Raw genomic sequence first — 27,220 nt, 5'->3', positions numbered from 1 at the left:
GTTTTTGTTTCTTTAGGAAGATTTCAAACTTGAACAGCTTGAAATTTTGAAATTTCATTGGTCAAATGTGAAGAACATTGACCACTAGATCATCAATATTGTCTAAAGTCAATTTGTCAAAAGTCAACTTCTAAAATTAATTGACTTTTTTTTTTTTGTGGATTCAGAAATCTCACAAAACCTTAAAAAAAGGTTCATGGAAATCTTGAATTTGCCCCCTTTTTCTTTAAAAATATGAAGTATCTATTCATACAAATATTAGTTAAATGTTGGCTACTCGATTTGTCAAATATTAAGTTGATCTTACTCAAAATCATCGAATTCGCACTTGGTTACGGGAGGTTTTGGATGTCGTCTAAGGTTTAACCTTTTGATGTGATCGTTAGTGGGGCTACCGTTCGCTCATAGTCTACGAGAACCGTCTTACAAACCTACTAACCTTAGCAATTTATACTAGCACACATGAAGTTGTGCACGAATCTTCAACCTTTAACGAAGCCAAATCGATGCCGCTAACAAATGAGGAATGAGCCTTGAAGCCGCAAGACAACCGTGAATGCGACTATGAAGCTATAAATATGGCACAATTTGGAGAACTTTCATGGAAACTTCAATTTTTCTTCTAGTTGGAGAGGGTTTAGGGGGATTAGGACTAGTGTGGTTCATGAAGAAGAAAAATAACTCATTGTTCGAACAAATTACGGAGAGGCAAAATAGTTCCCGAATACGGAAGATCAACATAAAGTGATCGAGGATCTAAAACAAGCGTAAACTAGAACAACCAAGAGTCAAGTTAAGCAGAGAAATCTTGTTCCTCAGCCTTAATAAGGAATACTAAACCTAAACCCTAGCGATAAAGCATGAACAAGACAATATTCATATACATAAACCCAAACTTATAAGCAAACTAGCCTTAAGTTATAATGAAAACTATAATAGTTATTTCTTATCGAATAATTCTTTCGTAACACAATTTGCGAATAAGGGTGGAATTTAGAGTATGAGCAATCGACCACAAGTTCCTTACGAGAGAAAGAAAAGGAAAAAAAACATATCGTACGAGTACCGGAAACCCAATAAATAGGGTAAAAAAAATATCTTTTTTTTCAAAATCATCAAAAGGATGTCTCACTTTAATTTTTTTTTATCAAAAGATACCTCAACCCCTATAAAATGACACAAATACCTTCCGATATATTATTTATTTTCTAGCATGTGCATAGGAGTGTAAACAAGTCAAACTGTTCGCGAGTTATTCGAGTCTCGGTTTGAAAAAAAGTTCGTTTGATTAAGTTAACGAGCCAAGCTCGAACTTGATCATTTCGAGTTTAAAAATATTATCGAGTCGAACTCGAACTTAACAGTATTTGGTTCATGAGCTTGCGAACATGTTCATTTAAAAGTTCACAAACGTGTTCGTTAATAGGTTCGAATATATATATATATATATATATATATATATATATATATATATATATAGTCAAGCTCGAACTAAGTTCGTTTAACTTTTAAACAAATTATTTTCGAACAGAACTTGAACTAAATTCGTTTAACTTTAAAATGAGTCATTTTTAAACCGAGCTCGAACCATTCGTAAACTATTTAATTTCATTACGAGCCGAACTCGAGCTTAATAATTAAAACTCGAATCGCATTCGAGCTTAGAGAAAACGAACTGAACTCGAACTCAAACCTCTTACTGTCGACTTGGCTCGGTTCGATTACATCCTTACACGTGCATTAAATTAGGAGCATATTGTAACAGCTATGAAACTTTAATTGCTACACAATTATAGTAGCTACGATTTCGTTGTTCATTTGAAGATGAAAAAAATACCAAAGAAAAACAAAATCATTTATCTATGATTGTTAATTCTCTTTTAATAATTTTTATTTTTTGTCTAAAATAATATGATATACCAATCTTCTTCCTCAAACTTGTAGGGAGTTAAGGTTTCATGCCTCTCTCCCTTTTTGCTTCCTTAAGTCCCTCACTAGTGATTCCTAGTATCCAATGCCTTTCTTTTGCCTTCCTCTTTTGGTTATTTTTTTCTTCGGAATCTCGCTCAATCAAATTGTTCTTCCTCTGGGATAAATCGTTGTCTAGGTTAGTGCAATTCTTCCTATAAATACCCATGTGAAGAAGCTCCTCTTCCCTCCATCTCTGTTCTTGGTAAAATTCTTCAAGCAATTCCTTCCTCGTGCAGCAATGGCGAACCAGCCCGCTCCCGCCGGCCGTGGCTGCTCCGGCTCGCCTCTCAGGCGCGGTTCGAGGCACCAGCTCAGCCTGCTCAACCTCAGCCTCAGCCACCGGCGCAGCAGCCGACGACTCAGGCTCTTCCTCTTCCTCCTATTGCCCCGCCAGCTCAGCCGACGGCGCCGCCGCCTTCACCGGCTGCAACACCCACGGCGCCTGTCACCGGCGCTCCTCTTCCAGTGGGGAGTATGGTGATCTCCTCACCTACGGCGGGGGCGCCGCCGCCACCTCCACTGGAGGAAACGGCATCGCGGCCTGCAGTGGCAATCAATGGTGTGCTTCCTCGAAGGACTAACGGCGATGAGACCACGGAGATTGTCCGAAGCCCTTTGGTGGCCTCGCCGGCGGCGGCGGCACGAGAGCGCTCGCCCTCCCCGAGGCTGAGAGGAGAGGCAGTACCTCCAACGAGTGCGCGCTCGCCGTCCCCCGCAAGGCCGGTGGTAGAGGCACCGGCGTCGATTCGCCCCCGTTCGCCATCGCCGAGGCCGATAGTGGCGGCGCCGACGAGGCGTTCGCCCTAGCCATCGACCCCGACGCTGGTGGAGGCGGCGAAGACGCAGATAGATGCAGCTCCAACGCGCCTCCGATCGCCATCCCCCACGCCGGCGGAGACGGCGGAGCGCATTCGCCGTCGCTCGCCGTCCCCGAACCCGCCCCACACGCCGTCTCCGCAACCGCAACCATATCTTCCGCCGCCCCCCGCGGCGACGACGAACGGCGTCCCAACTCCTCCCCCGTCGCCGAAGGCCATCACGACCTCTTCCCCGATGCCACCGGCGTCACCCAAACTCACTCCGGCGCCCGAGCCAAAACCCGCACTAGTAACCGGCGACAAGCTCCAAAAGGCAGCGGAGGTGGAGAAGAAGGAAGTGAGCGAGAGCAAGAGCGGGACGAGGGCGATCACCCTCGCAGGGAACAACGTGGCGGGAGCGGCCATGGACCTGCGGGGGCCGCCCTCCCCCTCCCACAGTCTTCGCCGGGCCAGAAAGCTCGACGGCGATCAGCAGAACAAGGAAGTTCTCCAGGAGAAGGCAATGGCGACGACGCTGGTGAACAGCAACGTGCAGAGCGTCAACAATTCGCTTCTCGTCGGCTCCTCCTGCAGCGCCAGCAGCCCGGGCGTACACGTCACCCTCTCCATCCGTCGCCGCCGCCCATCCAAGACCCGCGGCGGCGGCGCCGCCACCTCCACGCGCAACCCTCACCATCCATCTCTGCCCTGAACGATCATACTCTAAAAGCTTTACACGATGATAATTTCAGTCACTCGAACGAATTACCATGTGCGATTGTATTTGCGATTATTCGATGAAATAAAACGGAATATTTTTCACTTGTACGATCGATTTCAGTTCAATTCTTAGGAATTGGATACCCATTAACAAAAACAAGCACCATCATCGATCTCAATCACATGGTTGCCATATAATCAGTGAGTGGTGCATTACTGTTCTTCACTGCAACGCGTGTATAGAATTATCTCCAGTTAACACTAGTGAAATTATATGGTACTTGGGATCTTATTGGTGATTGATTACTTAGAACACTATTCCTCTTCTTTAATAGTATAATTTACATAATGCTTAGATTGCTTCATTTGATCCACTTTCATCATCTTGTGTGTCCTCATCATTGATTGTTTGATGCATGCCAACACTTTCATCATCTTCATAGTTGCTTTTCAAATGACTTATTCAAGCATTCACAATCATCTTGCAAAAGTCACATTATAAATACCATAGTTTCTTACATAGCCAAGCTTTTCTCTTGCTCCTGATTATGAGGCTGCCTTTGCCTAGCATGTCTCATAGAGTCTGGTTAGTATCCTCTATAAAGGTTCGACTTCAACAGTCAACCAGGCGAGTTTGATCATGAAACAAAGGGTCCAAATTTGAGAGAATGGAGAGGGTGAGGTGCTTGAATATGCTAAAACTTGGGAAACCAAAAGAGGAAAATATTCCAGTCATCTTTTCTGTCCTCTAGATATTGGAGTCATCATAGGTGGTAATACAGGTAGAATCTTGTCTGCATCCTTGTTATCACACAGCTTGTACAAGATAGTTGGTGTTACAGATACATTTCTGTTCCTGTCGAGATCAGCTTTTAGATGCATCGACAACTTCTTAGCACCAGGATCGGATGAGATCGCATGAGGAGGCGACCAGGAGGCTGGAGGAGTCTGCAAACACAACAATCGTGAGAAGGAAGGTTAGGAATTGTCCTGGCTCAACCACTCCGATGCTTAAGTCAACAAGTGAAGATGAAGCAAAAGGGGAGGTAGAAAATCAGAAATGTGAGAGCGCCTCCCCTTCTTCCTTGAAGACAAGCCTAATATATCTGTGAAATGGGTGTCATGTCATGTCCTAAGTAAGGCAGATGTCCCATCATCGGTAGGGATCTTGTCAGGAGGAATGGGATAGTCAGAGCATGTGTCCCATCGTTGACTTGTAGTTGACGGGTCATTTCGTGTACATCTGTTAGAGTATAATTGTGATGGGTCACAAGGATGTCAGAGGGGCGTCACCCATAACCGTATGATGTGAGGAGTGGTATTTAATGGAGCAGGGCAACGAAGAGCAACAAAAGTTAAAGGTCGGCTGAACCAGGTCGGGGTCGAGTCCACAGAAGAATAATGCGACCGAGCCGACTGGGGGATCGAGTCCTCCTGAGGACTCGGTTCGGGCTTAGGATCGAGTCCTCCTGAGGACTCGGTTCGGACTTAGGAACCCGTCCTCCGGAGGACTCGGTTCGGACTTAGGAACCCGCATCCTTGAGGACTTCGGACTCGGTCTGCAAGGGGGTTCGATTCGATTTCAGATTCGATCTGAGCAGGGGATTCAGCTCGAGTATCCGAGGGGATTCGATTCGAATGTCAGAAGGGATTCGGCTCGAATGTTTACGGGGATTCGGCTCGAGTGTTTACTGGGATTCGGATCGAATGTTCACGGGAATTCAGCTCGACTGTTTACAGTGATTCGATCGGCTCGACTGCTCGTGGGGATTCGGCTCGAGCTCTAAGTCAAGCCGAGTTTGAACGGGTGGGCGGCTGAGTCTCAAGTCTCACCCAACGCGCCACACTCAGATTTGATTCCCTGGGGCCGTTCTCTACGACCATAACAATTTCTAGAAGCTTAATCAAATTTCTGCGCAAATTCTCTGATGATTTCTGATTACTAGTTGTTGTGTTTGCACTGATCTTGGGAATTCTGATGCCCATCCTCTTTAAAAATGATGATAGATCGTTCAAACAATGCCAAAGCCATTGGGATTCCTCCTTGCTGGTCCAGAGTGTAGGTTGCCAGGACATGGCCTTCCATGTTTCAGAAACATGCCGTCTCAGGTACTCACTGAAGGATAATGTTAGTTTTCAGAAATATATATTTTATCATAAACCATCTACATCTATCGAAATTCATCCTTTTAAATTTGCACTAAAATGACATTCCAGATCTATTATGTAACCTTTGAAATCGCCATTCCTTTTTGTCTGTTTTCTATTCTCGCACTCAACCTGTTCGACGAATTGCGCCTGGATTCACAGTTTCTGTGGTCATGGTGAGCACGTCTCTCTCTCTGCTTTCTGAGCTGGTTCATGGCTTTTTAGCTTAGTTTATTCTTTGAGTGAGGTTGTGTTCGTGCCTTTTATTCAAAGTGATCCAAAATATATCCTTAGCATCTCTTTAGGCTTAAGATGGTCGGTATGATATTATCTATTTTGAGTTTAAGTTCTCATAGTTTTATTTTTAGATTTTATTCAAAATTTTTTTATATCAATATAGATATCTTCCATCTTATAATCTTAATATCTTTTTCATGTATTTTCAATATGAAACTTTGATTGTATTTCAACATATCATTTCTGAAAAAGTTTACAGTTATCCTGACACCTTTGGGATTCGGAGCGGGATGTAACTTGTGTGAAGTTGAGATCCCATCCGACGAGCTTCGTCTAACCTGAAAGAGAGGATCTGTTCAAAAATCTTTATATTTGATTATTTAATTATTTAATCAGGTTTTAAAAAAAATCTCTTCAATTATGGTTCGATATAGGATCTATTAGTAGAAAATTATAATCTCAATTTCTCAATTTTATCCTAAATATGAAATAATATCACAATATTCCTTTAAAAAGTTTTATTTATTTATTTAAAACTCATGCCAACTCTATTCAAGCTTATTTACGCCTCTCCTACCAAGCAAATGAACAATGTTTGAATTTGAGGTCCCTGTCCGATGAGCTTTGTCTAATCTCTTCTTCTGCAAAAGGTGGAATCCGTTATTCCAGTAGTCCCATATGGTCGGTCCACGACCATCTGTAAGGAGGTAAATCGAGAAATTACAGTTGACCACGATGGAGGAGGGTATTGTCCGACTTTGTTGAGATTCGAACCTTTGTCATCTTCTGCAACTCTGCTCCGTCGTAATCAACTCAGATATGTCCCGAGAGCGAGCTTCGTCTAACTTGAAAGAGAGTGTCTATTCAAAAATCTTCATACCTGATTATTTGATTATTTAATCAGATTCAAAAAAATCTCTTCATATCCTTCTCTTCAATTCTGATCCGATATATAGGACCATCTATCTGTAGGATTCGTAGAAAATTATAATACCAATTTCTTAATTTTATCCTAAATATGAAATAATATCATAATATTCTTTTAAAAAGTGTTATTTATTATTTAAACTCATCTCAACTCTATTCAAGCTTATTTACGGCTCTCTTCTGCAAAAGGTGAAATCTGCCACCTTATCGGCCTCACACGATTGGTCTCACGATCATTTATAAAGAGATAAATCGAGAAATTGCAATTGATCACGACACAGGAGGATATTGTCTGATTTCACTAGGATTATTTACGCCTCTCCTAACAAGCAAAGGAGCGTTGTTATTATTCCTACATGCTTATTTACGTCTCTCCTAACAAGCAAAGGAGAGTTGTTATTATTCCTACATGTCAGTGTTTCGTCTTGTACCTTTCTTTCTTTGCACAGCCATGAACAACCTGCTCACCTTTGCCCACCACCTCTTCCTCCTCCTCCTCCTCCTACTCTGCTTCCTCCGCCCCTCTTCCTCCTCGCGCTACGACGCTCTGTTCAACTTCGGCGACTCCATGTCCGACACCGGCAACGTCCAAATCAGCACCCTCCCCTACGGCATGACCTTCTTCGGCAACGCCACCGGCCGCTGCTCCGACGGCCGCCTGGTCATCGACTTCATTGGTACCCCTTTTCTCTCCCTTTCCCTCTCTTACTTTCTGCTCACCCTCTGATTAGCCGAGTTGCAGCTCAGGAGCTGGGGCTTCCCCTGCTTCCGCCGTCGCAGGAGGACCACGACTTCCGGCGGGGCGCCAACTTCGCGGTGGTGGCCGCCACCACCCTCGCCTTCGACTTCTTCAACGACCGCGGCATCAGCAAGGGCCTCTGGGTCAACGCCTCCCTCCACCTCCAAATCGACCGCTTCCGCCGCCTCCTCCCCTCCATCTGCGGCGCCGCTCAAGGTAGCTCCGCCGCTCTCTCCCCTCGCGCACCACCTGTTCGACGAAATTACCGACCTCCTTCCTTCTCGCAGAGTGCAAGGAGTTCCTCCGCAGGTCTCTGTTCATCGTCGGCGAGTTCGGCGGCAACGACTACAGCACCGCCCTCTTCTTCGCCAGGCCCGTCGGCGAGGTCAGCACCTTCGTCCCCCATGTCATCGACGCCCTCCGACACGGCGTCGAGGTAAGCATCCAGTCACGCATCCACAACAAAGCTTTTCTTTTACCGACGATTAACGGGATGCGAATCGACCAGCGCTTGATTGAGCTGGGGGCGGTGGACCTGGTGGTGCCGGGGGTGTTGCCGGTGGGCTGCTTCCCGCTGTACTTGACCAACTACCCCTCGCCGGACCCGGACGACTACGGCCCCCGGACGGGGTGCGCCAGGAGGTACAACGCCCTCTCGTGGCTGCACAACACGTTGCTCCGGCGAGCGCTCGACCATCTCCGGCGAAAGCACCCCGCCGTCTCCATCAGATACGCCGACTACTACTCCCAGATCATCGATATCGCCATCGATCCCTCAAAATACGGTACGATTCTTCCTTAACTATCATTTGCAAGTAATCTCAGCTTCATCCATGTTAATCACACTTTAATGATCATTTCATGCCCTAATCTCTTATTTATTATAATAATACTATTCTGCGTGATGATGCACGACCCCCGTGCGCGACAAAGCCGACCCTCTCAGCTTCCGGCCGCCGTCGCCGCGCCGTTCGATATTGGACCGGGCCCGTTCGACGCGTTGGCCGGCGTCGGATTCTGGTCAGATTGTGGTCGGAATAAATAATGTGGATCAAATGGTGTTCTCGGCCAAATCGCGGCCGGAGACCGGCCGGGGAAGGACCGACGTGCAACTGCCGTCCTTCCTCGGCCGGTCTCCGGCCGCGATTTGGCCGGAATCCGATCGCGATTTGGCCGACAACGCCGCGTGCCACTGCCGGTTCGCTGGTTTCCGACCGAATTCGGCCAGATTCCGACCACAATCCGACCGAAATCCGGTGCTGGCCGACGCGCCGGCGAGTGGCGCGTCGATCGGGCCCGGTCCGGCGGCCGACGGTGGTCGGACGGCGAGGCGGCAACGATGGGTCAGGCGCAGAGAACACTGTGTATTTCCACATTTGGACAACCAGATCTGTGCGATCACGTGTGATTGACGGTGATCAGCTTGGCACGCACGGGAGTGGCACGCAGAATATCAATTCTGGTAAATAGTATATTACAAAATAATAATAATAATTTTTTATATTAACTTAGAAAGCAATACTCTAATGCAATAAAGGTGGATCCGCCACCTTAGCGGCCCCACACGGTCGGCCCCACGACCATCTGTGAGGAGGTAAATCGAGAAACTGCAATTTGTCACGACGTAGAAGGGTATTGCTTTTCGCTAGCAACCCTGCCCTCTTCTGCGTCGTCGTAACCAACTCAGCTATGTCCCGGGGACAGAAAACAATACTCACAATACCTATGAAAGGGTGGTAAATTATGATATCGAACGATTTCTTAGTGGGAGGTTCAATTTTAAGGGAATGAACCTCAAGGCATTCCAATCTTGCTCTTGTAAGGGAATGAACCTCAAGGGGCTAATCTTGCTCTTGTGTGATAATGATCATTCGAGTACTAACTCGTAAATTAGTCGATAGCTGAGGCAAAATTTTGGTCTAAGATCAATGATTCCTTGCTCCACTCGTATTGATACGAAAGTGATATGTTATGATAAAGTCGATATTCATGGTCACTAAGACACTAACCGATCGCTATCGGACCACTCTTGGCTCATTTTGGCAATCAACTCATAAGTGGAACATTCCCACTAAATCAAACAACACTAATTCATACTCATTCATCCATCCAAGTAAACACACCATGACAAGTTGCATTTTGTTGATGGTTATGTAGGGTTCACTGCTGGAGCCTTGAGGACTTGTTGTGGGGGCGGCGACAACATCTACAACTACGATCAAAAGCGTAGGTGCAACGAGAAGAACTACACCGTGTGCGCGAATGTGTCAACCCATGTGAATTGGGATGGAATCCACATGACTGAGGCCGCCCACCGTGTCATTGCTGATGGTTGGTTACGAGGCCCCTATGTCGACCCACCCATCTTGAGCTCGAGTTAAAAGCTTAAGGCGGAGGAAACTCGACTTGAATTGTTGAAACATGAGCTAGGCAACATTGACAAGGTTATCGGGATGTACCATAGTTCGTGTTTTGGGATTGAAAATATAGTGATATTTATTGTTTGATTGTGCCTCTTTAGTTCATGCATCCTTAACTCCGCTAATCTTGTAGCGTATTATGGTGTTTTACGACTAACAAAACGTGACAGATCAATCGAGCTGATCGAATTGAGTGACTAACAATTACTTCATACGATTACATCTAATCGATCAAATTATAGAGTAGAGTCGCGAGGTTATCAATGTAGACTAGATGTGGAGCAAATGATTGAGAAGATTGAATGAGAGTTATGGACGATATACTCACCATCTTAATTCTCTTTATCATTTTTTTTCTATTATTTGGTTAAAATAACATGATTTTTCTTATAGAACTATATACTAAAATTATATTTAGAAAAATTATTTCAAAAATTAAACTAGTTAAACTATAGAATACTAATTTAGTGTTCATCAATTAATTGAACTATATAAATTTAGACTTTATTTTATCAAGCTCATTAATTAGGCCACTCTAGATCCGCTTATTCAATTAAAAAAATATTATTTAAAAAAAAAATAAATTTAGATATTTAAAAACTTAAAATGTTATAGGGTTATAAATTAAAAAAAGGTCCCCGAGGCAATGGTGCAACAGTAGGACATCTGGGTTGTGACTCATGAAGTACTTTTATCCCCAGCTACGGTGTATTTGTAAGAATTTTCTTCCAATTGGAGAACACAATCAAAGGATGCTGGGCATCTTTTTTAGCCGCGTATGCGCTTATAGATTTACCTTGGTGGTCGGTGGAAAATTTTCGATTAAACCGGATGGCCACCCCAGTATTATAAAGACTGACTGGGATTTATCATTAGAGTTGTAAATGAATCTAATGTTTATGAACAAATTTAGTATTCGATTTGGTAAAAATTTATTTTATAGGATTGTACAAAGTTTTGAGTTGTTCAATTTTGTTTGATAAAATAATTGAGTCGATTCGTGTTTAAAATGAACCAATCCGTTGAAATAATTATTTAAATTTGATTTGATTTTTTTTATAAACTTGAGTTTGGTTCAAGTTTGACTTGAGCTTGATTTCTTTAAATATTATCAAGCTTTTAATTTAAACTTGTACGATTGTTTTAGACTTTTATATACATGTGTTCAACTCGTTAATATGTGAATAATATTCTAGAACAAAATTTATAAGTAACGTTTATGAATAATATTCATTAATAAAATTTTTATTAATATACTAAATAAATAACAAAAATTTTAAAATGAACAAATAATTTTATATTATCATACTTAATAACTAACCAAACAAGTTTAAAATGTAAAAGTTTTGTAAGATGATGTACGCATGACATTTCTGATGTAATAGCTAAGGGTCGAATCTTACATGGAAATTCATGGTCTGTCATTCATTTCTCCATACTTTGTCTAGTATTTGAATTTACATTCTTCCATATTGTTGAAGTCACGAATTCACTTTTTTTTTTAATGTAAAAATTTTAAATAATCAAACAAGCTTAATTGAAAGCTCATTAATATCTAAACCCCAATTGATATCAAACCAAACTTAATAAAGTTCAAAAAAAAATGATAATAAGCTCATAACCACCAGGGTAAATCAAATCTAATTTAAATAATTATTTTAATAATTTAATTTATTTCCCTAGGTTTATTTAATTTAACTTGACAACTTATTTTATTAAATAAAATCAAATCAAATTTAAATAATCATTTAATAATTTAATTTATTTTTGATTTGATTATTTTAGATATTATAAAATTTGGCTCGATTACGTTGAATTATAAATATTTTTGAAATAAAAAAAAGATGGAGTACCTTTTTAAATATTATTTTAAAAAATAAAGTACATATCGAAAAATTAAAAAAATGTCCTTTTAATTTTTCTCTAAAATTATATAAAAAATACATTAAAAAAATTCTCGTATTTTGTCCATTTATATCCACGCGATAAAATCTAGAACCTTCCTATAAAAGCCGAACTCAATTTTAATAAAAATACCATTAACCAGTTTTAAGCGCTTAACCACTTCTCTCGGTCGTCGTCTCCATCGCCACACCAAATGGAGCAGAGCTTGATCGACGACGACGACGACGACTGGAGCTTCATAACCGACTCCTTCGCCACCGCCGCCGCTTCTTCATCTTCCGCCGCACTGAGGTCTGCTCCGCAGCCTCTACCTTCCCAGGGGCGATCCGCCCTCGGCCGCGATTTCGCCGACGACGACCCGAATCCCTTAGGCCGCCTAACCCTAGGTGATCCCCCTTCCACCGCTAACCCCGCGACCAACCCTTTGTACTCCTACCCCTGCACCGGTCTTCCTGCTCCTGATGCAGCCACATCTACATCCATCTCCGACCGCGGCCCCGCTCGCCCCTCTTCATCGGCTTCCTCCTTCTCTGATCCCTTACCTGAATCCACTGGCATGGCCGCCCATCGGAGAAGGCCGCCGTCGATCGAATTGAGGCCCCACCCCCTCCGGGAGACTCAGGTAGGATGCTTCATCCGGACGATCGCTGGCTCGGGTTCGCAGCTTTGGGCCGGGATGGAGAATGGCGTTCGAGTCTGGAACGTTGCTGATGCGTTTGAAGGGTTTGGACGCCGGGGTTTTGGTTCTTGGAAGCCGAAGAGGGGTGATGAGGAGAGTGCGCCGTTCGTGGAATCTTGTTTTACGTCGCCGACGATCTGTTTGGTGGTTGATCCAAGTAGTGGGTTTGTGTGCAGTGGTCACAAGGACGGGAGGATTCGCGTTTGGAGAATGGAGGAGTCCGAGTCTGAGGCGAGGAAATTGGGACCGGAGAATGGGAGAGATCTAGCATATTCTCTTTCGTGGCAGGCTCATCGATCACCTGTTCTCTCAATGACCCTTACTTCACACGGTTATTTTTGTTCACAAAGATCTCCTTTTTTCTCATGTTTTATTTATGCTTGACATGCATTATCATCTTTGGTCGAGAATAATGAGGATCACATTGACTACTTTTTAATGCCACTGCTACTAGAGCACTAGGTTATGGCATATTAAACTATCAACGCATCCAATTTGTCCAACTCTACAATTCTATCCTTTTAGTTTCTTTTTTGGGTTTCTGTTATCAATAATTCATCATTGGTAAAATAGTCTATATCTGATTAGTGTGATTTATGCCCTTACGAATTCCAGGTGAACTATGGTCTGGTTCTGAAGGTGGAGTTATAACAGCTTGGTCTTGGAAAATCATATCTAAAGCTTTCTCTCTGAGGAAGGAAGATAGACAGAGGGCTTCAGCTTTAGTCGAAAGATCCTTTGTTGATCTCAGGAGCTTGGCTACTGTTGGAGGAATGTGTTTGTTGCCTACTGCAGATATTAAATGTCTGTTGTCTGATAATTTCTACTCAAAAGTGTGGAGCTCCAGCAGCCTCTCATTTGCTCTTTGGTATCATTTCAATATTATTCTTTTTGACCACTTTATTGAGGCTGATCTGCATATATGTTTTTGTTTCTATTCACAAACACAAGTAATTGATCAATGGCTATCCGTTTTTCTTCATCCTACTCTTGTCCACTTTTACAGGGATGCTAATACAAAGGAGCTTCTAAAAGTCTTCAACATAGATGGTCAGGTTGAGACTAGATTTGACACATTGCAAGTCCAAAATTCATGTGAAGAGGGTGGTGATATGAGGATTAACTTATCCTCTGCTTCAAAGAAGGCTATTAATTTCTTCCAGCGATCACGGCATGTACTGTTGGAAGCTGCTGGTGCTGTAAGGAAAGCTGCAGCCAAAAGTGCATTTGGTGATGATTATCGCAGAACAGAAGCACTAACTATTGCTGTCGATGGAATGATCTGGTCTGGATGTGCAAATGGTTTGCTCATTCAATGGGATAGGCACGGTCATCGGTTGCAGGAAGTTCAACATCATTCATCTTACATTCAATGTCTCTGTACATTTGGGACAAGATTGTGGATTGGCTATATGGATGGCACTATCCAGGTCATTAATATTGAGGGAAAGCTGCTTGGAGGATGGATTGCTCATAGAAACCCAATAATAGGAATGGCTGTTGTGGGTTCTTATCTCTTTACATTAGCTAACCATGGTGGGATTCGTGGTTGGCACATGTCATCCCCAGGACCTCTTGATAGCGTATTTCAATCTGAGCTATCTCGCATAAATAGTTTATATACAAGAGTAGAGAACTTTGGAATTTTGGTGGGAAGTTGGAATGTTGGACAAGAAAGAGCAAACACTGATTCACTTATCAGTTGGCTTGGTAATGCAACTCCTCAGGTTGGACTTGTTGTTGTTGGTTTGCAAGAGGTGGAAATGGGTGCTGGTGTTCTTGCAATGGCTGCTGCAAAAGAAACTGTAAGAGGCACCTTTATTATTAGGGCACTTGCTATTAATCTATAGTTCTCCTATTATGATTTCAAATGCTTTTTCACAATTTGATCATGAAATGAGCAAAGCTAAAGTACCATCATACATGCCTAGAATTTTCAACTATATGTAATAGGTATTAGCTTAATGGGGTAGTACTTTTAGATTAAGGATTTTATCATGAGTCTATAATCCCTATGTAACAATAATCTCATAATGCTCGAGCCACAATATTTCATATTCCCAAATTCTACGTGGTATAAGGGCACTTCCCTAGGACTATGCATTGGTAGGAGCTTCGTGCACCAGGTTGCCCTTAATACTTGGTCATTAAACCCATTATTTCTAACAAAGGCCAGAGAAGATAGAGAAACAAAAGATTCAGAAAATGTTAACGCCCCCTTAAGGGAATGCCTCTTTAATAAAATAAAATAAAATATTAATTTAGCCAGTAGTTTATTTTATTTAATCTTTAGGAGAATTGTTTATTTACCTGTGTATAAATACATTGATTGTAAATCCTTTTTAAACATACGTGATACAAGTTTTCCACTCAATTTGGTATCAAGGTCTATCTAGTCTGTTCCCTGTTTTCCTACAGAGTGGCACCACTTCTTCACACATTCTAAAATGTTTAAGGCCAACTCAGTAGTAGGCTTAAATAATTGCAAACTTTCTTTATTAAATTTTGCATTAATAATCCTTTACCAAACTGATACATTTCACATTCTATTTGAATCTGTTAATATCATTTTGAAAGTATTTTAATTCCTAATCAGTTAACTTCTGTTTGGATAGTTAATTGTAGTATGCTAATTCATGTAAGTCTCCAACATGTACATTCTGATCTAGGTAGGACTTGAGGGTAGTGCTAATGGGCAATGGTGGCTGGAAGCAATTGGGAAAATCTTAGATGAAGGTGCTCCTTTTGAGCTTATTGGCTCAAGACAGCTTGCTGGGTTACTTATTGCTGTATGGTGAGTTAGCCTTTTCCAGCATGAACATTTATGATTTACTTTTACCTTTTCTTGTTGAGTCTAATCTTTGTGTTCAATTTCAATCATAATTCTAAAACTCAGTCTGAGCCACATATTTCAATTGAAAATTTCAAGGTACCAGATGCTGAAAACTGAGCTTATTTAACTAAGTCGGTCAAACCAAGTTGTCTGGTTCACTTCATTTGACAGAAGTGGAATTAACCTTAGCTGATTTGACTGAGTTGGTCAAACCAATTTGAGCTAAGTTGATCCAATTGATTTTTCATTTTTTTCAGATTTTTGAGCATTTTAAATTATATAATAAGATCATGTAATGTCTATATTTAAATATTATGAAATAACACATGGTTCCATCAATCGAATTTACCCTTTGACCTATAACCTAGTGACTTAGAGCTTGATCAGATCTGTCAGGCATCTGAAACCCTGAGTCGAACATAGACATCCTTATTGACCATGCACAATTTTAGAAAACTGTGGTGTTAGGCACCTGAATTCATACTACACTGTATGCTAGAGTCTGTAAAAAGACCTAGATTCAGTTCTCATAATTATGGTAACTAGGTTCTGTACTCTTGTATTGTAGTTATGGTCGCATGCGACTTGCAAGTAATTCTAAACAAAAATTGTTAGTTATAATTGTCTGCATATAATTATGTAGTAAATGTTTTCCTTTTTCAAAGGGCTAGAAAGAATCTTAGGTCATATATTGGTGATGTTGATGCAGCAGCTGTGCCATGTGGATTTGGCCGTGCAATTGGGAACAAGGTACTTATGAGAATAATCATACTTATTATGTTTTTTAAATAATATTATTTCTGTGGTGGAATTGTGCATTCATTCACTTTGTTTGAAGGGATTTAGATGCTGACTAACAGTTCTTTTGTGCATTGCAGAATTGTAATTGATAATACCTAAAAGAATATTGCCATGAGTTTGGGGGGATAACTTCTGTTATGCAAACTTCTTAACTTTTTAATGAATTATTTGTATCTAAAAATACAAAGATTATATGATGTGCCCATTTTACTGGAAAATAAGAATAAAGTTTATAACATTCTGAACTAAAGTATTAGTTGAGAAGAATGAAATATTGTGTTGTTGTTGTTATTTATAACGAACTATTACAACATACATATAGGATGTAAATGTAACACCTTGTAGTGGGAATTAACCTATTCAACATATGATTAATTGATAATCTAACAATAATGAAGTTCCTTGATGGGAATTGCTGAGTAGAAGATGCTTTCTCTATGCCAACTTCCAGTTCTTTTGGCTTAAAATCTAATCTCATTATGCTTATTACTGGATTATCTAGTTCCTAAATTTTCTACAGTTGATTTGTTTTTATTATTTATGTTCTCTATTCCAAGTTGCAGTTTCTCCAGCTCCTTTTGTTGGAAATCTAATATCCTGATCCTAATTGCCTGATCTTGTAGTTACTATCTATTTTATAAATTTTCTTCAGGCGTAACCGAACTTGCTTCATCTTTTGTTTTTGCTGATCATAAATGTCCTGAATGGCTATGTTAACGTGTGAGCTCTTGTTGTCTTATGTTTATTGGTTGACTGTCGTTGCTGCAAGAGTACAACTAGATGAAGGCAATTTTTGAAAATCCAATAGCTTTTATTTTTGTTGAATTCTGTATCATTTCTGCTTTGGTATGTTATCCAAAGAGCAATCACATATTAAGATGATACAAATCCTTGTTATGTTGTAGTACCATCAAGGGTTTTTTTGGGTTTGCCTTCTATTAATTGAATATGAGTTTAGTTGGGTACCACAAAGTAGGTTATGTTCATCGAATATTCTGGTCATTAATTCAGTAATTGACCAGTTTTATTTGCATGAATAACTGTACATTTGCTCTTTCAATTTAACCTTATCATCTTTTTTTAAATAATTTATTATGACCTAATCTGTCTCATACATGTAGTTAAGCTTTTGGATGCTGTTTTAAATTTGTATTAAGATTGTCTCATACAAGTAAATAAGATTTTAGATACAGTTTAAAATTTGTATCAATCATGTAAGGTGGCTTTGCTTCAACATTAGATACAGTGTGGAGGATTATAGTATAATTTCTTGACCTATTAGGTATTTTGTGTCTTTGATTCTCTTGGATCTAATAAGCCTTTTTTGTGTGTTCCTGTGGTCTTTTTGATTCAAAATAAATCCTTGGCTGGAATCTTCTCAAATCGCAAAGTTTAGGTGCATTTGTAAATTGTTTGATGACAGGGAGCTGTAGCTTTGAGGATGAGAATTTATGATCGAAAAATATGCTTTATTAATTGTCATTTTGCTGCACATTTGGAGCAAGTGAACCGACGGAATGCTGATTTTGATCATGTTTTCCGAACAATGACTTTCAGCCGTATTTCAAGTGGACTTAATGCTGCAACAGGTTTGTATATATTTTCTAGTTATGGTATGGGTAATATAACACTTTTTATGGAGTAGCAGTTGCAGTTGCATGCTTCTGGATAGCTACATCTGAAGTTTGTTCATTCTGGCAAATTATATTTTCCTTGCAGGTGGTGATTCTGCTGTTCATATGCAACATGGAGTAAATGTATGTAGTGTCTTTCTTTTCATAATTTTTTTTTGTAAAGCAGTACTATATTAGAAGAAGCTATAACCATTGTATCGCAGGTCAATTATGGTAGAACACCAGAGTTATCAGAAGCCAATATGGTTGTATTTCTGGGTGATTTCAACTATAGGCTTGAAGGCATCACATATGAAGAAGCAGTGTATTTGATCTCTCAAAGGCGCTTTGACTTGCTCTTGGCAAAAGATCAGCTCCAAGTGGAAATGAAGGCAGGAAGAGTTTTTCAGGGATTTCAGGAAGGGGAAATCAAGTTCCCTCCAACATATAAATTTGAAAAAGACCAGACAGAACTATCAGGTAGAAATGCAAAATTGTTTCTATTGGCAAAAATTGTGCTTAATATTCAACAAATATGCTTGCAATGAATGAGGAGAAATAACTTTGAAGAAGTTAACTTTCATTTTTTGTAGGATACGACTTGAGTGAAAAGAAGCGTATTCCTGCTTGGTGTGACAGGATACTGTTTCGTGATAGTCGTGATTCAGAGACTGATTGCTCATTAGCTTGCCCTGTAGTCTCTTCTATTCTTATGTAAGTTTTTTATTTATTTTTCCAAAATTACTCTAGAGTAGGTTCTAGCCATTACAATTCCACCTAACATCTCAATATCTCAGGTATGATTCCTGCATGGATGTGACAGGAAGCGATCACAAACCTGTGAAAGGCATATTTTCTCTTAGTATTGCACACGTAGATGAAATAACTAGGAGGCAAAAGTTTGGAGAAATACTTGATTCCAGTAGCTTGAAAGAAGAATTTGACAGTATTCCGGAAACTAGTTTTAGCAGCAGCGACATTACTCTGCAAGGTTATGACATAACTGTTTTGAGAGTCACTAATAAATGCAGAAGAAACATAGCCATATTTCAATTATCTGTCCAAACTCAGGCGAGTCTCAACGAGAGTGAACAAATTTCTGGGCTTTATTCAAGATGTTGTTTTGGTTTTCCTGATTGGCTAGAGGTTAGTTATTTCTTCCTGTGTGCAGTTGAATGTACTTCCAGATTTGTAGGCTTCTCGGATATAATCTGTGATCTGTCTGGTCATATTTGTTGTCACCATGTTAATATTAGAATATTGATAAATTTATATTAACAGAAATAGAGAATTTTAAAAGAGAACATTAACTTAGATTCATTGAGAAACGCAATCAAATTTTTTCATAGCATATGCCATTTGGCAGTTTTGCTGTTGTATTATTTGGGAAAATGAGGAAATATTGTATCATTATTATTAATGTGTAGAATCACAACTCGTGTTTGTAATCCTTAAACCTGATTAAGTCTACCTATTGAGATAAGGTATATCTTTCCTTTAATTATCTAACAACTAGGTTAGGCCCAGTCTGCATTATGGCAGTTTCTAAATGGAAGTGTCTTAGTTTCTCCTTCTGCCAAAAATAGGATTGTAAGCTCCCACTAGCGTGGTGTAATGGTAAAATACTTAAGGGAACAAGTAAGAGGACTAGAGTTTGAATCCCAGTAGCGACAAATATTGAGGTCGGCCTCTAAGTGTGCATAAATTGTGCCCTGATTTTTCTGGTAGGCAAACAGGGGGAAGGCTGTTTACTTCCAGTCGGGCGAAGCCTAGACATTTGGATTGCACTCTCTGGTTGCACTATTGGCCGGGGTTTGGAATGCATCTGATACATAGTTCATCCATTCCCCAGAGGACTATGACAATGCGGAGCAAGTCTTAAGGTGGTTATATTAGGAGCTGACATTAGCCAGTTCAGATATACGACTGAATACCGGAAGAGTACCACAATAATCTGGTTACCCTTTCGATCGAGATACAATACCTGACCCATTCACTGTGCATCATTCATTGCCACCTTCTATCTGAAGTACACATCACATAAACACAGAATCAACAGCCTCCTGCTTCACTACTGCTCACCATTGCTGACTTGACTCCACTGAGGTTAAGTGAGATACAACCTAAAATGAAGATATTTGTAATTCGTTTATTTTTTAGGTGTTCTTTTACCTTTGAAAGCTAATCTTCTAATATTTATTTTATCATGAGTAGTTTTCTCGATACATTTTCCAGATTGGTATCTTTGGTTGAGATTGCTTTCAAAATGTTGGTGCTGCTTATGTTTTTTCTAGGTCAATCCCAGAAGTGGTACAATCAAGCCTGGCCAAATCGTGGAATTATATATGCAGTACAAGGACACTGATATTGTCTCCAAGTTAGATGAGAAAACTCACAGAATGCAGCAAAACTGGCAGGATGTGGATTCTATGGACAAAGTAGCAACATTGATAGTCGACATCTCAGGCAACTACTCAACTGAGGTAAAAAGTTTTTCGATCCACATACGTCATCGTTCATCCACGAGCACACATAATGGATCTAGAGGTGTATCAACATCGACTTCCCAAAATTTTATTTGAAAGGCAGACTTCTTCCGTGTGTTTTCAATCCTAAGACTACATATCTGAAGCCCACATTCACATCTTCTGGACTTGATTTTTTGTTCTCGAACGTATGTACAGAAAGCCATCATACTCCTTCCAGTACCAGCAATTCTACTAGCAAGAAATTCTTGAGAAGGTACTCATTTGTGTGTTTTTTTTTTTAATTCTTGTTGATGCAATGCAAACTCCATTGATTACTCAACTTGCATCCCATCCATTAAGGTTTTTCATACATTAAAGATGATTACTGTATTAGATATCCCTTTTTTCCCTCTTATGTTGTAGAGATCCAACAAAATACCTGTGTGTCATGCCTGGTTTCCATATGTAATATTGTTCATAAATTGGTTTGGCTTTTTTCACTATTCAAACGTGAACTAATGAGACTGCTATATCCAGTTTTTTCTTATCAAACTTTTGTGACATGAGTAGGGATGATAATTTTCTTCAAATTTGAGAATTGAATATCCGATCTGAATGGAGATGGAGAAGGTTTTGAAAGGATTTTTTTTGAATCTGATTAAATAATTTGGTAATTGGGTATGAGAATTTTTTGATTGATAAAATTTTACACATGTCCAATTCGAATATCTGATTAAATAATATATATATTATTTCATCGGTGATCAATTAAAAAAATAAAAAATTGATCTTGTAACTTATAAATGTTGATTTTATTTTTGTTGAATTTTATATTTTTTATATGATATTAATTTTAATATATTTTTATTGAATAATGATAATTAGACGGAATGAAAAAAAATATTAAAAAAATTTGAGTGTTAAATGAATATGAGCATAGATATTCTAACAATGCAAAAGATTAAATAAATTAAAAATCTCAATTTTAATCCAATACATTTTATGTTTTAGAACCCTTCTAAAAAAACTTACACAAATAAAAAATTTTCATTATATATTTATATAAATAAGAGTATGAAATAACGTTTTATTTAATGAATATAATAAATAAAGATAGAGAATTTAAAAATCTGATTCAAATTCAATTCATCATATCCTAGATATGATTACTTATATGTTATCCATTGATTAAGCTCGCATAATAGACTTTTAATCAATGGTTTTCATTGCATTCTTTTTACTGAGTTTGAAAATTTTATAGGGCATTGATAAATTTAAGATGCATTTTGTGAAAAAGAAACATGTAAATTTCACTTCCAAACTTGTTCCTTTCTTCAAAACTTTGCATTCGGAGCATAGCTTTATACACAATTCTTACAAAAAAGTAAGAATTGTTAAAAATCAAATAAAATTAAATGAACCCTACTCTTATCACAATTCATTGAAATTATAGGCATTTAAATAGCACAAGGACCAGAAATATAAGCATCTCATGTGTAAAGGTACACGCATCAAAATTTCAATGTTAAACTTAAAACTTCAGTCTTCATCAACTTAGAGAAGGTAAATGAAAGCAACTTGAAGGCCAGGATATCCCTGCAGCAGTGACGACCGACCGGATCACTCATCTTCTTGGGTGCGCAACCTCGCAAGCTTGTTGGTGACGACAACGTCGAGTTGTGCAGCTCGCTCGACGATCAGCTTGCGCTTCCTTGTAGAGACATCGTGTGCAATTTCAGCACAGTAAGTTCTGAATAGAATTCATACACAAACTGTAAGTGTTTAGGGAGCTGCATTCAAATAGATACAATGGCTAACGAGCGCCAGTGAATGCCTAATACCTGTTGTGCATCATCAGCAACTCCAGATCGGCGACATTGTGAACCACAAACTTCTTGAATCGGTTCGGCAAATAATGGCGTGTTTTCTTATCGGAACCATAACCGATATTTGGCATCAGCGTGCATCCTTTAAACTTTCTTCTCACACGAGAGTCGATACCCTTCGGTCTACGCCAATTTGTCTATCACAAGAACATTCCAAAAAAATATGATCAGAACTGATTGGTAAATGCAAAATAGGTTTTCCCCTTTCATTAAGTGTGTACTAATTCAAAGCAAAAGAACAGTTGAATACTTGAATTGTAGGCAGGGATTACATGTGATAGTGTTCAAAATTACAAGCAAAAAAGATAGTTTGAAAAGAAAATTCAAACTAATTCCAATGAAAAATATACATGTAAGAACTATTCACAAGTAAATATCTCATTGAGTTTATTATTTGTAAATTGCAAACATCCACACTATCATAAGGTCTAGAGACACATGAGAAATTAAAACAAATAGAAAAGTTTCATCAAAATATTTTCTTTATATATTAGGTATCTAACTTACAACGATCTCACATTCTGATTATCAAGTAAATTCAAAAAGTGAGATGATTCCTAACGCGACACCCAGCATCACTGATTAAACGCACGCATGCATGCGCTATGTGAATTTTGAACTTGCATGCTCTAGGGGGGTTACCAATACATGGGTAGGTCTCTCGGATAATAATCAAAGTTTGATGATTTGTTTGAAAACAAATAACTTATGCAGTATGAACTAAAAGAGTGCGAGAAAGTGAATGCTTTAGAGGGAAAGGATTAATAGACAACAGCATGGTAACCTGGTAATTTGTTCACTAAAACAGCTAGATGTTAGATATTCTAATTCTCTGGAATCAAAAGTCAAGGTATTGTTAAGTAACAATAAATCACAATCAAAGTTTATGTAATTAATTGACATTGTTCATTCAACAATCGACATTTCGAGTAAAATGAACTTGACCTTCCAAACTACTTAATGAATTATCACTCAGGATCAACTTCAGTATATGATAGGCTATTCATTTCTTTCTTTTATGAACTTGTGGATGGTTTGCAGGAAAGGAAGAGGGAGACCTTGCAGATTTCTAAACTTTACTTCTAAGAAGGGAAGGAGCTAGGGTTTCCTATCAGATCTCCTGCTTGAAATAAGGTAACATCATTTCAGTTTGATAAAATTAAGAACTGATTAGGACCAAAAAAAAAGAGCAAAGCGATGGATATTTTTTTAAAAACTAAATTTTATGTTACGAGGAGGAGGGGGAAAAGAAAATGAAATGGCAGATCAGAACTATGAAAAAACTTTGATAGAGCAATTCACCATTTATCAAACTAGAAGATCAAAAGAGAAGCTCAACGATTAGGTTTAGGTATCATGAGAATTTCCCTAGATCATAAATTTACAGAAGTTCAAACACGTCGTTTAATCTCTTCTTACAAGCTAATTGCTTGTGAATTAACCAACAGATCGAGCGCGACGAACAAAGCAAACTTACCTTCACGCAGATCTTGCGGTCACTTTGGGGCCTCTTGAATTTCTTGACGCGCTTCTTCACGATCTTCTTCGCAAGCAAAGGAACCGCCATTTCTTCTACGGAACGCCAAAAAGTTCATAAAAATCACACATTTTCAAGTAATACAAAGATAGACGAAAGGAGCATCGAGAAGAAGAGCAAACAAAAGTATGGATTCGCTCTGAATCGTTGGAGGAAAACAAGAAATCTGCAAAAGACCGCGACACTGAAAAAAATCGAAACACTGGGAATTACGAGAGGCGTTGCGGCTTACCTGCCGCGACTTCGAGGTACCAACTCCGCCACGAAGCGCAAACCCTAGACGGCGGAGATGCTTTAATAGGAGCGGCGTCTGGTGCGAGTTCGATGCGCCATTGAGCTACTGCGGTGTCGGCTGTACCCTAGCGGGCTGTAAACGGGCCTGGGCGAGGCCCACTAGATGTTTGAATTATAGAATTAAATTAATTCAACTTTTAAATATTAGCAAGTATTTTTCATATATATATAGCGATTAAAAAAAAAATATCCAAGACCCCGTGCGATCCGAACCCTAACCCTAACCACACCCGATCTCTCTGTCGTCGCCTCTCCCTCTCGTCGCCGCCCCGAGAGAGCCGTCCGTCGTCGCCTCGCAGCTCTGCGAGAAAGTCCCCGTCCCCGTCCCCTCCCCATCTCGTCGCCGTCGTCCCTATCTCGTCGCTGCCCCGAGGTTGGGTTTTCTCGCCCTCGCCGTCACCGTCGCCTTCAGTCGGCGATACGCCGCGGAGACGCTGCTGTCGCCGTCATCCGGGCAGAGCTCTCACTTCTGCGCATCAGCTACAAGCGCCAAGCTTTGAGGTTGATTTGACACCATTAAATTTCATTCTTTTGATATATAACCAGATATCCATATTGATTCATATCTAATTGAAACGTGCAGGTTCTAGCAGCCTAGTTTTTCCTTCTCTCCCATATGTTATCAAGTGGCTCAGGGAAAGTCCTCAACAAAGCATATTAATCCAATTTGAGGTATGGTATTAACACTGCTCTAGGCAAAAGCTAGCGTTTCATAATTGTTCTTGTAGTGTCTAAAATCCACAAACCACAAGTTCATTCAGTTAATCTCAGTTCTACCTTCGGAAATACTTGAAGCTACATGAAGATTATACACCGTGCATAGAAGTGCCTGCTTGTATAGGACTACACATCTTTGTTTTTCAGAATATGAATATATTTGTTTTAAGAATTTGGCGATTTTACGTAAGCCAATTCAACACATAAAAAGTTACAGATGTTGAAAAATGGCACACGAGTATTATATGTAAATTAGAGGATGTCGAACAGAATAAGCACCATGTATCTTGAAAGAATGACTGGATGCTGTATTTGGAAATATTTCTCATCTTTTTGCCCATTCATTTCAGGTTCTGGTGACAGGTTCGCTGCACCTTGTGGGTCATGTGCTGAGATTAATCAAGAAGTGACTCTACTCTATTGCATTAGTCAATAATCTGAGCCAGTTTGGATTATCCAAGTCTTTACACTTTTATATGTCTAAAGAAGCATTCAGGATTTCATACGCCAGTGTCCCAAGAAATTTTATTTGATGGTTGAATGTTTGTTGTAAAGGACCTCTTCAGGTTTGTCTCTTCCTCTGCAAGCTCTCTTCTCCCACAATATTAAGAATGACATTTAATTTGTTAAGTCTGAAATGTGATGTATTTGGATTTGTAACGGGGCTAAAGCTATGCAATATATTTGTTTTAAAAAATTGTAATCTGTTAGAACCTATGATGAATTGTGTAAATAATCCTTATTTGATTATTTTCTAGTCTGATTAATGAACCAACTGAGATACACGTGCTCCAATTTATATAACTATTATTTTGTCATTTTCCAATTTATATTTATCTTCTGACTATTCGATAGCTCTATAAATTTTGATTGATATTTATTCTTTGTTGTTATGCTTGTATTATATAATATAGTGCATGATTTCTAAGTTTTGTTATTATTCTATCTTCAAAAAGCTTTCCTTGTAATGTATAAATTGTTTAATTTCTAAAATGCTCATGTAGTTTAAGTTTTGTTGTTATTCTTTAGAGAATCTATTCTTGTAGAGAATTATTTGTTTTATTTATGAAATGCTCAGGTTAGGATCTTGTCTAATCATCTAGTGGTGCAGAAACATCCATGGGAATCAATTCTAGCTCTTCTGTAGGAAAAGAAAACGAAGCTGATCTATCAAATCTTCACGCACCTGCAAATTCAGATCCTGATCTTGTTCCTTCTTCTGCAACTGCTGAACATACTTCTGTTGCTGTGGATTCTACAGCCACTGAGATCAAGTATGGAATATTTGGTGTTCAGGATCAACCATTTTTTAATTTTTATTTTATTGTACTGATGCCCATATTTATATTATGGAATTGTATCTTGTAGGAGCAATCAAGACAACTCATCCTTCACAAATACCTTGGGTGTGCATGGTGAAACTTTTCAGGAAGAGGAGGTACGACAAAAACTTGGCACAGTATACTTTGATTAAACTTTTTCATATATGGGCTTGGATAATGGACGATAGAGCAAAGGAAATTACAGGTGGTTTCCATTTGTGCTCCAAAAACTTCTACTAACTAAAGCTTAAAATTGATTTTTTATAAACATTCATTCAGTCTACTTGCTTTATAAAGCTTGTAGTTGCAGGATGATTATGAGGACGGAGAAGGGTTGGGGTAGGTTATGTGAAACAATGGAGTGCAAGAAAGGTTTCAATGTAGTGTTTGTATGAAGGCTGAATAGTGAAAAGAATTTAGTTGTTAAATTAAACAGGAGGTATTCAAAATTTCAGCAGGAATAACTGAATATAGTTGAACCTTTTTGTTTTGGCTAAACTGGCAATTTATTTGAGAACCTTCAACATGATTTCAAAAGATGGCGGTCTGTGGTATAAACTAGGATTTATATTGACTAATCAAATTTCTATCCTTTGATTTACCATTCATTTTTTCTACCTCATTACTTCATTGCTTTGAAGCTCATCACGCATCACTGTGCTAGTCCCAACTATTGGGGTTGGTTGTGTGGATCTTATCTTTCCCTTGAACCCAATCTTTTAGATCTTTTTTAATTTTGTTGGCCAAAATTTTAGTGGCACACTTCAGTGTAGTTTCTATTCATTCTGCATTACACAGCAGCTAAGCATGTGGTTTATCTTTTATTTTTTTCTATCTGACCTGCCAATCTTCTGTTGAATGCTATTTTTTGAGTGCTCTTGCCTTATCTGCCTAATCGCTTTTGTAAATGCATAAATTGTAATGTTTTTGCTGATCTCATAATTTTTTTAGGAACCCAAAGAACCCACACCTGTTGTTGGGAAAGACAATGCTAGGTCATCTGATGATAAAGCATTTGATGAACAAGCTTATGCTAATAAGCTGGTAAGATACTCATCTTTGAGGTTGGATGCTTCTTTTGTTATGGTTCAAGTGTAACACGTTCTTTCTTCAGGAGGCAAAAAAATGCTTTTAAAGCTTTACTTGAATCTGCCAATGTTCAGTCTGATTGGACTTGGGAGCAGGTGTGTCATCTTTTGCATATTT

At 39.3% G+C, this 27,220-nt stretch overlaps 5 protein-coding genes and 1 pseudogene across 5 annotated transcripts in view; 5 read left to right on the top strand and 1 right to left on the bottom strand.

Moving 5' to 3' along the window:
- The first annotated feature begins 1,213 nt into the window (after positions 1-1,213).
- LOC141823660 (uncharacterized) lies at positions 1,214-3,480 on the top strand (annotated as a pseudogene).
- A 3,771-nt stretch (positions 3,481-7,251) lies between these two features.
- Positions 7,252-10,022, top strand: LOC141824699 (GDSL esterase/lipase At5g45910-like). The gene is made up of 5 exons (XM_074712028.1): positions 7,252-7,477; positions 7,543-7,755; positions 7,827-7,975; positions 8,048-8,324; positions 9,697-10,022. Exons 1-5 carry the CDS (start codon positions 7,252-7,254, stop codon positions 9,918-9,920), a joined length of 1,089 nt encoding a protein of 362 aa, XP_074568129.1. The 3' UTR covers positions 9,921-10,022.
- A 2,011-nt stretch (positions 10,023-12,033) lies between these two features.
- On the top strand, positions 12,034-20,795 carry LOC141824965 (type II inositol polyphosphate 5-phosphatase 15-like). The gene is made up of 11 exons (XM_074712315.1): positions 12,034-12,874; positions 13,159-13,411; positions 13,550-14,348; positions 15,213-15,337; positions 16,042-16,126; positions 17,601-17,766; positions 17,897-17,934; positions 18,015-18,270; positions 18,384-18,504; positions 18,588-18,936; positions 20,085-20,795. The coding sequence occupies exons 1-11, from the start codon at positions 12,058-12,060 to the stop codon at positions 20,370-20,372; spliced, it is 3,297 nt and encodes a 1,098-aa protein (XP_074568416.1). The 5' UTR covers positions 12,034-12,057; the 3' UTR covers positions 20,373-20,795.
- A 904-nt stretch (positions 20,796-21,699) lies between these two features.
- LOC141824421 (large ribosomal subunit protein eL32z-like) lies at positions 21,700-23,989 on the bottom strand. Its single transcript, XM_074711705.1, has 4 exons — positions 23,914-23,989; positions 23,622-23,716; positions 22,100-22,281; positions 21,700-22,008 (listed from the first exon to the last, which is right to left on the bottom strand). Exons 2-4 carry the CDS (start codon positions 23,709-23,711, stop codon positions 21,879-21,881), a joined length of 402 nt encoding a protein of 133 aa, XP_074567806.1. The 5' UTR covers positions 23,712-23,716; positions 23,914-23,989; the 3' UTR covers positions 21,700-21,878.
- A 200-nt stretch (positions 23,990-24,189) lies between these two features.
- Positions 24,190-27,220, top strand: part of LOC141825054 (protein FAR1-RELATED SEQUENCE 5-like) — a gene marked incomplete in the record, with an annotated part of 4,214 nt that continues 1,183 nt past the window's right edge. The window contains 3 exon segments of the mRNA XM_074712427.1: positions 24,190-24,476; positions 24,559-24,647; positions 25,043-25,258.
- LOC141825055 (uncharacterized) lies at positions 25,793-27,214 on the top strand. The gene is made up of 4 exons (XM_074712428.1): positions 25,793-25,966; positions 26,061-26,130; positions 26,966-27,058; positions 27,129-27,214. Exons 1-4 carry the CDS (start codon positions 25,812-25,814, stop codon positions 27,147-27,149), a joined length of 339 nt encoding a protein of 112 aa, XP_074568529.1. The 5' UTR covers positions 25,793-25,811; the 3' UTR covers positions 27,150-27,214.

Source organism: Curcuma longa, chromosome 3, assembly GCF_044706935.1.
Source record: "Curcuma longa cultivar G26 ecotype Majalengka, Jawa Barat chromosome 3, ITB_CL_G26_1.1, whole genome shotgun sequence".
Taxonomy (NCBI): Eukaryota; Viridiplantae; Streptophyta; class Magnoliopsida; order Zingiberales; family Zingiberaceae; genus Curcuma; species Curcuma longa.
This window is presented reverse-complemented; position numbering and strand designations above follow the sequence as displayed.

Bases quoted from the DNA above. Each gene is read 5' to 3' on its own strand.
- LOC141824699 (XM_074712028.1), top strand. From the start codon at position 7,252: ATGAACAACCTGCTCACCTTTGCCCACCACCTCTTCCTCCTCCTCCTC. The intron at 7,478-7,542 runs GTACCCCTTTTC...GCCGAGTTGCAG, and splicing joins CCTGGTCATCGACTTCATTG to CTCAGGAGCTGGGGCTTCCC. The intron at 7,976-8,047 runs GTAAGCATCCAG...CGAATCGACCAG, and splicing joins CCCTCCGACACGGCGTCGAG to CGCTTGATTGAGCTGGGGGC.
- LOC141824965 (XM_074712315.1), top strand. From the start codon at position 12,058: ATGGAGCAGAGCTTGATCGACGACGACGACGACGACTGGAGCTTCATA. The intron at 12,875-13,158 runs GTTATTTTTGTT...TACGAATTCCAG, and splicing joins AATGACCCTTACTTCACACG to GTGAACTATGGTCTGGTTCT. The intron at 17,935-18,014 runs GTATGTAGTGTC...ATTGTATCGCAG, and splicing joins ATATGCAACATGGAGTAAAT to GTCAATTATGGTAGAACACC.
- LOC141825055 (XM_074712428.1), top strand. From the start codon at position 25,812: ATGGGAATCAATTCTAGCTCTTCTGTAGGAAAAGAAAACGAAGCTGAT. The intron at 26,131-26,965 runs GTACGACAAAAA...TAATTTTTTTAG, and splicing joins AAACTTTTCAGGAAGAGGAG to GAACCCAAAGAACCCACACC. The intron at 27,059-27,128 runs GTAAGATACTCA...TTCTTTCTTCAG, and splicing joins AAGCTTATGCTAATAAGCTG to GAGGCAAAAAAATGCTTTTA.
- LOC141824421 (XM_074711705.1), bottom strand. From the start codon at position 23,711: ATGGCGGTTCCTTTGCTTGCGAAGAAGATCGTGAAGAAGCGCGTCAAG. The intron at 22,282-23,621 runs GTAAGTTTGCTT...TTCTTGTGATAG, and splicing joins ACCGCAAGATCTGCGTGAAG to ACAAATTGGCGTAGACCGAA. The intron at 22,009-22,099 runs GTATTAGGCATT...AATTCTATTCAG, and splicing joins TTGCTGATGATGCACAACAG to AACTTACTGTGCTGAAATTG.